Source organism: Chinchilla lanigera, unplaced genomic scaffold (assembly GCF_000276665.1).
Source record: "Chinchilla lanigera isolate Chin_1 unplaced genomic scaffold, ChiLan1.0 scaffold00015, whole genome shotgun sequence".
Taxonomy (NCBI): Eukaryota; Metazoa; Chordata; class Mammalia; order Rodentia; family Chinchillidae; genus Chinchilla; species Chinchilla lanigera.
Genome location: NW_004955416.1, coordinates 25,573,265 through 25,584,297, shown reverse-complemented (window position 1 = coordinate 25,584,297; position 11,033 = coordinate 25,573,265). Strand labels below are relative to the sequence as shown.

The 11,033-nt window shown below is 40.3% G+C and overlaps 1 protein-coding gene across 1 annotated transcript; it reads right to left on the bottom strand.

Moving 5' to 3' along the window:
- Positions 1–369: 369 nt before the first annotated feature.
- Arrdc4 (arrestin domain containing 4) lies at positions 370–11,033 on the bottom strand (the record flags this gene model as incomplete). Its single annotated transcript, XM_005381612.2, is given in 8 exon segments — positions 370–1,355; positions 1,851–2,005; positions 2,522–2,684; positions 3,195–3,451; positions 4,709–4,811; positions 6,943–7,090; positions 7,321–7,387; positions 10,770–11,033. Coding segments are annotated over 8 exon segments (1,214 nt in total), but the record flags the coding sequence as incomplete, so codon positions are not given.

The following is an 11,033-nucleotide window of genomic DNA, read 5'->3' as shown; positions in this document are numbered from 1 at the left end:
TGGTCTGAATATCCTGAGGTTAAATGACAACAAAATATTGCACCAAAACAATAAAGTCACAGTTTAAACACAATTACTCAATACTTGGAATAACAATGTGTTATGCAGTGACTACCGTGAGTCTGCTTAAGTCTCTTAACAGGAAATTAAATTTATGCCTTTTCTTTTTTTTCTTTTAAATAGTATTTCTACCTTTTCTTGAGTTTACATTTACTTTGAAATGCCTTTAGGTACACATATATTTGTTTCCATTTAATGCCAACCATACAGATTTTTTCCCTTGGTTTAAGTTCAGATTAAATGATAGGTGAGATGAGACTGCTGCTATAAATAGCAGAAACACCAAGTACGGTTCAGCAAGCCTAGAGTTTGGAAAAGCTATCTGATAACCCCACTAGAGGTAGGTTAAGATAATGCCTTTTTGTGACTGTGTGGTTATCAAGGCATCCTAAAGATGTGACCTTCTCTTCCCGCCTCTTTCTCTTGTGCCCTTAGAAAATTAACATATGAGGACAAACGAACATATATCCTGTTTAAGTACTTCGAGGTTGCAAAAAGTACAGCTTTCAACAAGACACATTTCCACATTACAATTTATCTTTCCCATTTAAAGTGGCAAGCTTTCCAAGGAAGCCTTTGCCAGTTTCCTAATACTGGATAGCCAATTTAGAAAAGTGTATTTGAACCTACTACAGAAAGAGTGGAAACTGTATTACCTGTTTAGGACCTTATGTGACCATGATCTCAAGAAGGGGAACGTTGCCAGGACCTTGATCCTCGATCTGGTAGAAGGACAGGAAATCATGAAGACCCTGGAACCTGAAGATCTCACTGAGTATTTAGGGTAGGCCACTTTCGGGCACGTGTCTGCACGGCTACACGCTCGAAACCAAGTCTGCCTATTGAATCCACATTGCCTTAAGTTCCGAACACATTTGCTTCTCTTTGCAAAGCCTTCTGAGAGGCTTCCTTGCTCTGGCCTCCACTCCACAGAATCCCTCCTCGCCGATCAGCCGGCCTCCCTCACTTCCTCTACCTCTATCAGCACTTCCGCTTCCCCTCCTCCAGTCACAGTGTCATCCCATTCCCAACGGCGACAGACGGCCCTCACAGACACTTGTGCAGCCGTTGTCTTGGCCCACTAGAAAGTTCTAGCGATCTTTAATTTCTATTGTCTTCAGTCTTGATGTTCATTTATGGTCTTAAGTTAATCCTTCCACACTCTCCCCCAGAAAGGCAGCGGGGAAAGAACCAACATTCCAGTTTGATGATGAACACAGTGATTTCCGGATGTTCATTCAGAGAATGAAGGAAACAGGCTGGGTCTCCTCTATGTCGCTAGGATGTGGATCAACCTGCAAAAAAGAAGACTGAGATTACTGCTGTGGCATTTTTAAATGACTCTACAACCTACTTCTCATTACGTGATGCCTATGACCTACATTGTTCAGAGTCTATTATCTGTTAGCAAGTTCCAATAGGCTGTGAAGTTCTGTGCATTCCAAGGCCACATAAAACATCTTTTTTGGGGGGGGCGGTACTGAGGATCGAACTCATGACCTTGCACTTGCCAGGCAGGCGCTTATACCACTGAACTATATCCCCAGCCCCACACATACAACATCTTAAAGGCAATCATGGTACTGTGTATGCACGCTATAGCTCAACAGGAAAATAGCAGAGGGCAAGCTAAGTGGATCTGTGATAATCTATAGCCACTGTGAAAGCAAATTTATAACTATCCTTTACTAATTATGAATCAGCAACACACACCTTAAATGAAGGGAGGAGGGCAAATGATTACTGGGCAACAGCGTAATAAAATTCTAAGCTTCTTTTGCTTTGTTTACCTCTGAGTAAAGAGGTGGAGGCTGAAATCGGAACTCTTGGATGCAGGCAAGCATCGGGTAGCATGCTTCTCCTTCACAGCCTGGGGGCTGAGGGTACGGAGGAATGTGTCTGGAGAATTCTTCCTCTGACACCACATCCGCGTAATTTGGGGGTGCTGAAACAGAAATGGAGATGGAGCTGAGAAATATCCACAGAAACTAGTTTTTCTGAACACTTTCAAAAGTGAGAAATGTAGCTAACCTGAAGATTACAATAAGGCATTTTTTCTCTAGTCAGCAAGCTTTTATGTGTGTTACAACAAAGAAACTTTGCTCCTGTTTTTACAAAACTATCGCTAACAATGATTGAGGAGCGTGTAACAGGCTAGGCAAGCAATTATCACTGAGACTGGCCACAGAAAAGATGCAACCCTCGACACTTTTATTTGCCTATTTGTTTTTTTTTACAATTACAAATTGGCACTACGAGATGTACATTTCCTTCTCAAGTCTGACATCAAACAGCTTTGTGTCCTGGGTAAGTTAAGTTTTTGATGTCTCTTTTATGGTGTTTTGTAGGCTAATTGTACCAGATGTAATAATTCACATTTGAGTGCTTACTATTTTACAGTCCTGCTCTTAACTACTTTCTGTATAAAACTTCATTGTGAAAGAACTTCGAAGTGTTTTACCTTCAGGCTGCTCTGGCAGGGTCAGTGTCAGCCAGCTCATGTCCATGCTGAACTGGCTGGCAATGCTGGAGTTTCTGCTGCCAAAACCATTATACGGAATTGTGCCAATGACTAAGGGCAGCTCGAGCATCAGCTTTTTAGCACCGGGAATGTGAATGTATACCTGACGTGTCAGAAAAAAAGACAAAGGCACAGATACATTAAACCACGTAGGACACTGCCCTAGGAGTGTCTTTTTTCGCAGAAAGGAATGAATTCCTTTGTCAACTACTACCCCACTCCCATTTCACATGTAGACAATCCTGACTCAACAAAATGAACAGAGTGAAGAGTATACAAAATACAGAGAACACTCTGTGACAGGGATCTGGGGCCTTCACATCCTTTCGTGTAAGCTGGCACTGCTTACAATTACACAAAATCAAGTGTGTGGCTTTGGTGTGACAGGTTCCCCGTAACACACCACAATCCCTTTATGTTACTTTATTTCATTCCATGGAAGAGTGATAGATTTTTAGTAAAAGCAAAAGGCAATTGTTATACAGTCCACAATTAGTAGTAATGGCGACAAAGAATGACAGTTTCGTAAGTACCAACTTAGAAACACACAGCAACCTGCCTCCAGTTATTGCTCCATTTTATATATTTTTAATTTTAAAAAGAGCTTGCTTACAGCTAAGGAATAGTCCACTCTGATAATGCAACAATCCAGGATGGAGGGAGTGACAGGTGGAATTTTTAAAGTCTTCCCATTCCATATGTCGGTGCTCCCGGAAGCAATGTGGTTTCCTCGCACGTTAGCAACCATGTGACGGAAGGTCTTTGTTTTTCCGCTGGCCAAGTATGTCTGGGTTTGGAAAATAGCCGCTTTGGGAACAATCAGCCTAGATGAACAGTTTTCTATTTCTGCATAAATAGGTATAGCTTCTCCTAGAAAGAAAACAAAGGATGGATTCAGAAACTTTTCAAAATATTCTTAGCAAAATGGAATAAGGCATGCATACAGAGGATAGCTAACATAGTTGTACTACTGACTTCTGTCACCTTACTGAAAGGAATGGTTAATGATTAATTATTTGACCAATCTTACATGTCTATATTTGTTTTCCTGAGTAACCGCTTTGGAAATATCAATAAGTAATACAACAACCATTGTCAATTTCCTAACACCTTGTCTGAAATTCAGTACTGCTTGTATTGTTCTTGTGTTATTTTGTAAATGTATGTGTGTTTGTTAATATGTTTTCATTCTTTTATTTTTAAAATTTAAAAAAATGGAATAAGGCCATTACCAATCAAAGTTGAAATGTTCCAACATTACTTGGACAAATTGAGAAGCCCTGATGGAAAATGTGTATTATAATACTGAGTTAGATAAATGAAAACTCACTGTAGTTTTGGTGGATATTATTTTCTAATATTGAATTATTTGCTTTTGCAATAATGTAGCAGTATTACAGGAATAATTCTAAGATATGCAAATGATCAGTATGCATATAAATTAAGGCAGTGTTTACAAACAAGTGACTCAGCATGATGTGTTAAATAAACAGCATTAACAAACTCACCTATCAGATTAAAATCTGCCCAACAGGAGACCAAAGCTTTTGCTTTCAAGGAATTAAAACTGAGGCATGAACAAAACAATGGCTAGGATATGTACGTTTTATAACATTCCCCTACGCTGTTTCATAGGACATTCATTTCCAACAAGGCAGAACCTGGGAGTGGGAGTCAAATATGCTCTAGGAATTGGGCCCTTCACATAGAGTAGTTCTGATACAAACATGCCTAAAGTTTGTTAATGCTTCATGTTCTAAGCCCATACATTTCTATATTCAGGCCAGCACGGAATCAGAGTGCTAATAGTAATTTCCCACTGCAGTTGTCTTCGGGGGGTCTAACTCTAGCCATTCTTTTTTGGCATTCAGCTCATACAGTATTTCCACACTCTTCTGATTTTATCTTTGTTCCTAAAATATCAGGATCCAAGACAGAGATATCAAAAGTTTGAGTGGAACCTATTCATCTACTTAAAATATTTAAATATCAATTATTTCTATTCAAACTAGAATTTATTATTCATGTTTTAAAATATGCTATATTGTACAAACTATAAAACACACTTTAAGTAAAATTAGTAAAATGAATAAATCTTTCATCTGCACTTTCAAATAAGTTGCTTACCATTACAGTAGCCCTTTCTTTCAATCTTGGCACTCAGCGAGACTGGACCAGACGTGAAAAACCAACAGCCAACCATTTTTTCTTGAGTTTTCAATACAGGAGTCTTGAAAATTTCAAATAAAATGACCTTACTTAAGCCATTCTAGAGCACTCAGAGAACTTAAAAATTACATCTCTCATCATACAACAGTTGTAAAGAAATTACTTTCATATTTCCATGTGACATGTCAGGCAGAACATGTACTGCAACATGAAGTGCTAAAACTTATTTCCTTCTTAGGAAAACTAGGGTGAATGTTTAGAATTAACTGGGCATAATATCCACCTATTTTACCCTGGCCTTATTGTATTTCTAGGAAAGGATATACTATCCCTTAAAAAAGGCAATACTTATGTATGTATATTACTGCATAAAAACATGTCAGAATTTTTTAAAAACTTTATATACAGGTCAAATGAAGGGAGAAATAATATAAAATCAATAATCAGAATATCATATTTGTTTTGGCACTTACTGTGTGGAATAAGCAAATAGTCATGTTTTATCATATTGGACAAACATTTCAAGTGGTCCTGGAATCGTCTGGAGGCTTTGTGCAATAGTGCAACAACATACTCATTATTTACTGATCTGCAAGGCTACTGAATACATTATACCTTACTATAGTATCTAATTGTAGTCTTTAATCTTTTTTTTTTTGGTACTGGGAATCAAACTCATGACCTTGCACTTGCTAGGCAGGTGCCTGTGCCACTGAGCTATATCCCCAGCTCTGTATTCTTTAGTATCAAGAAAAATGACGCAAGGTTTAAGATGCTCTGTTTCCAAACTGTATACAACAAAACTTTCTGTAAAGTCCCAAGTTACTCGTAATAGTTTTTTCCTTTATAGAAAGAATAGTAAAGAATAACTAGAATTTGTTTTTGGCCCAAACAAAATCCTTTGAAATAATTTGCAGTAAAGATTATAAAGACTTCAGAAATGTTTAACCTCCCAATTTCAAGTAGATTTTAAAAATACAAGACAGGGCTGGGGATATAGCTCAGTGGCATAGTGCTTCCCTGGCAAGTGTGAAGTCCTGAGTTCGATTCCCAGTTCCACAAAAAAAAAAAAAAAAATTCCAAATTAAACATACAAGACATGTAGCATCATCAATTTTCAAAAAGGGTTTTAAGGAGGTATTAAAGTTGTAGCTATAGACCAGTGAGCTGGTGCTGGCTATTTAATATTTTGGTCCACAAGAAACTATCAACCATGGCATATTTGTTATCTGTTATTCAGAGGTGAACACTACAGTGAATTCTGTCTTTTTTTTATGTGAAAATAGGGGTTAGACAACTCGTAACTGTTGGCTTTTTTCCTTGTCTTTAAAAACACTGCTAGCAAAAGAATAGATCTTTGTCACATGAGTATCATGACAGGAAGTTTAAATAATCTAAGTATTTTCTATGAAGTAAAAAAATCATTCATTCATATTTAAATGAAGAACCATTAGGTCCTCGCAGCTATCATGAAAGTACAAGGTATAATTTTATATTATTTTGATAATATGGGTTTAGATAAAAGAATCCAGCTCATTAGCTCCCATCTTGCCTATTCTGTTGTTACTTATAGCCTGATCTTTCTTATCAGTCTACAGTATTTCTGGTGATTATTAGAAGTTCAATGCTTTAATGTGGCCAAATCTGTCATAAGGAAATGATAAGTGAAAGGATCTCGGCGGCAGCTGCGTGTACTTACTTAATGTTAGAAAATGACATGCAAAATGGAAGGATACATAGCATAATGGCCTGAGCTTCAATAACAGGCTGAGCATGATTAATACTCTTCCATAATTACTGTTCCTCAACCTGCTATTATTGCAGAGTTTAGAATACCACAGTCCTGTGAATGTAGCCACTTTGGTAAAAGTAACTACTCTCTGTGTGTGCATTATTGTTATTAAGCCTTATTAATGCATTTCAAGCCTGTGTAACTTTTTGGCAAAAGAAGCCCTGAACAGCAGGGACATAATCAACAGTATTAACACATATAATTTGTAATTTGCCCAACCTAGAATCATATGTTTATAGTGAATGCCTATGGGTTACAAGATTGTATTTTTGAAACCATCAGAAAGTGACAGGACAGACTACCACTAAACTTGTTAAATATAGACTTCACTATTGAAGGGAAGCAGGAATGGACCAAGGGAGAAGGAGAGGAAGCAGGAAGAACAAAAGGAAGAACTTACCAATAATGCTGGTGTGTTGACATCAACATGACTAACAACCTGGAGTTCCCGTCTTACACTCTGATCGGGTACCTTGGGTCGTTCTAAAACTGCCCTCACACAGTATTGAATACTTCCATATTTCCCAGTAAATGAGGTCACCAAAGGTCTGAAACAAACAAAAGACATTAATTTAAGAGTTTATTTTTCAACAAAGCCAAAAAAGTATGGTTTAAAATGATGGCTTAGGTTGAAAAATCAAGAGTAAACAGGCATGTCTATAATGGCAGTTATTTGGAATAAAAGTGCATACTTCAAAAGCAGAAGATATGCAGTATACTCCAACATTCAGATGGACATAATTCAGCGAAAGTCACAAAACTGTATAGCTTCACTTACTCAGAAGGAAGTTGAAAGCGAAAAGGAAATTCATGTTTTCCAGGCTGTAATAAAACGACGCCTTCGCCTATAAAAGAGATTGTTTTGTATTGTAACTAAGGTTAGTATTTGCATCAAGACTTTTCATAACCTAAGTCATATTTTTAAAGGTTTTCATGGCTATAAAATGCAGTATACTTCAAAAGTTAATTAAATACATGTAGAGTATTGAATGTGAATTGATTTTCACCAAGTAACACTTAATACATATGTACACACACACACACACACATAACTTCCATCTTCCAAATGACCAATTATGCAAGTAACCATCATAAAGTGCTAGAGCTGAGGACACCAATGTACATATACATGTGTATACACACAAATGTGGAACTGTGTATTTATGCACATACAAAAACAAATTGTTTATCCTACTCCATTATACTAACAGGAGATAGCGATATTAAATTGAGCTAAAGCTAATTTAACAGAAGAGATTTATTTAGGTAGACCATAAAACTTTACTATGTATTCTTTAGGCAGAGACAGAAAAGTAAAAAATAATTTTAAGTATTAATAGTGGGTATAATACAAAACAGCCAAACCAACAAGACAAGCTACTAAACAAGAATCAGGTATTTACCCTTGAGTTTTACTAAGATTAACATGGTTCTGGGGAGAGGGGGATCTGTGTGGGATTCACTAGTAGGGCCTTGACCCCAAATGCTGCTCTGGGCTGCCAGCTTGGCTTTATTTCATGCACAGACTGAACACTACCTGTGAGAAGGCCAAACAGAGGGTGTGGATAGACTCTGTCGGGCCAGGGGCACTAGAGCCTCTGATGAATGTACCTAGACACTCTGTTTAATTCAGATCCAAAGTAGACTCATGGATTCCAGGACTGGTCAGGTAGCTCCCGAAATATTCATAAATTTTTCCTGCATTTCATGCTCAGATTGAAGACTACCATCTCTTCCTTGGGCATGGGATAAGTAAGACAAAGAAGAAAGTGCAGAGGACTTTGAGATTTGCCTGGTTACCAGACACTAAAGTGAGGATTTCTGCTTTATCCGTTACAAAAAAAAACCCAGAAGAAAAAAGCAAAACAACCCGACCATCCAGGAAGGTGGGGTACGCCTGGCACCTTGAGCACCCGAGAACTGGAACAGAATGAGTGGAAGGGGCTTGGATGAAGTGAACAGCACCAGGAAGCATGTCAGGCCTGTTGAGAATAGCACTGCCCCAGATCACTGAAAGGGACAGAGCTAAGAGAAAGATGAAGTTCCCTTTTCCAGAGAAAACGTAAACACAGGAGTTACATCACTTAACACGGGACCTTCAACCATGCTAAAATATGAAACAGAACAATTTGAGCAAACATAAACACGGGCTTTAACTTTAGGAACAAAAATTTTTCTCATTGATTTTAATTACAAATGTTCACAAGCTAGACCTTAGACCCATTTCTGCTTCTGGTCTCATGGCTTATTACTTCTGCCTTGTACAGAGGACTGCAATGTAAGAGTGAGACATTTCATTTGCTAATGGCCTTACGCCAACGCTCATAATTAAAGGTTCTCATGAGCCACGGGATCTAGAAGACCATTTCAGAGACAGAGGTTGGCTGGGAAGAGTGACGGGGTGAAGGACTTGCCTAAGGTCACATGGCTCGTGCTGCCCCAGAACCAAACCCAACTCTCTGGTTCTGTATTCTTGTCTTTGTGTCACAATCCCTCAGTAAAAATATGAAGAACATTAGTCACAATGATAGCAAGGTTAGATTGACAATGCCAAAGTATTATATGGGGAGATTTTTTTAATTTTTTGAAATTGGATCCCAGGGCTATATTTCTCAGAAATCTAGATCTCTAAAAATCTCTCTATAAATCTCTAGATCTCTAAAAATCTCTTTGGATGATTGAAAGATGGCCTGGTTTTAAAATCAAATGATCCTGAGAATGTATAACTGCGCGAAGTGGCTCACTTTTCCTGAAGTTCAGACATCAGGAGTGATCTCCCCTCAGTTAAAAGAGACTATGGTTTTAGGTAAAATATAAGTGTTGATAGTGTTTGTGATGATACATTCCAACACAAGTTGAAGATTTTCAAATTGCGCCTGCTCAGATGCTTCAATTCATTAGAATGAAGGAACAAGACCCTACTTGTGAATCAAACTGATACCTGTAATTTTACCAATCACAGACATTACCAAAGCCGTTTTCATTGTGAAGCCCAGGCTCAACTGCCTTTACTGTTACATCTATTTACTCAGAAGTTATGGGCTCAGGGAGCCGAAAGAGTTAGACAAAAACCATTTGCTTCTCTCTTCCATAGCTATTTCCTCCAGGGAGCCATCTTGAAAATCCATGTTGGCTGTGACCACTGGGGAGGCCACTGGGTGATCCTGAAACTCCTTCTGATGGAGGAGTAGGAAGGGAGATAAGAACTGTCACCTTCCATACTTCTTATTCAACCAAAATAGAGCTTTGGCGCTAAATATTATTTGCCTCCATATGTTTCGGGGATCCCTGAGATTATCACACATTTGGAGGATTTGGACAGTCTGCTTCTCCACAGTGGGCTAAGACACAACCACATTGTACTTCATGTAAGTTACAGCAAGGTTTATACGGCTAGATACAATGCATTTTACTTTTCAAATTTAATAGTTAAAAGTTGAGGAGGCAGAAAGGTACAAGTTCAACCCCTGGCTGAGAGAGAACTAAGAATCACTGGTCTCAGTGATCTCATTATTTTCACGATTATTAAGGAAATCAATGTTTGTACCTAGTATTATGCCAATACCCACATAGTTGGTCCCGACAAGGTCACTTTCTGGAAAAGTCAACACTATGAACACCAAGGTGCACAGGAAGGAGTAATCGGAAATGCTCACAGGGCTTTTGTCTCCAGAGGTCTTTGGGGAAAGCAAGCAGCAGGAGGAAAACGATGCAAAGGGAAGCAAACGGCAACATCAGGTGGGGCAGAACTGGTGAGAAAGAGACCCTGCTTCCCGGAGGAGGGAACCCAGGTCAGGATGGCCAAATCTGGGGACTCTGCCTTTGAACAATCCCATGCAGAACTCCTTCCTTCTTCCTAAGAATGACTTTCTGCCAATTCATCCGGAGGAAGGGAGAGAGACTGTCCAGCTCTGGGATGGGAAGGAATGGGGGCCCAGGTAACACTCGGCATGCCCGAATGGGAGGGCTCGCATCCTGGTTCCACCGTCCATGCTTCCGGCTAGAAGGCACCACGACCCCTGGATCCCTAAATGCCTAATCCCAGGTTCCCATGACAACCGCCAGCTTCTTCCAGAAGATCTTGGGATGCCCAGGGCTTCTCCGCCTCTGCAAGCCGGGGCGGGAGCCAGTCGGAGCGGCTCACCAGCGCGCAGCCCGGGCTCCCGGCCCCTGCCCGGCGGACCCCGCCCTCCCGGGCCCTCCCGAGGCTCCGGCCCCGGTGCTCACCGGCCTCGGGCTCGCGCAGGCTCAGGCGCACGTTCAGGTACTCCACCTGCGAGGCGGCGGCGGTGGCCCGGCCTTGGGCCTCCAGGCGCAGCGCGCGCAGGGCCACCGGCTCGCAGGCCTCCAGCAGCACGTGCCCGGCCACCGTCTCGCCGCTGGAGTAGCAGCCCTTGCGCTCGTCCTCGAACACCAGCCCCAGGCTCTTCACGCGGCCCTCGCACCCCACGGCCGCCCGCGACCCCGCCTCGCCGCCCATCCCGAGGGGGG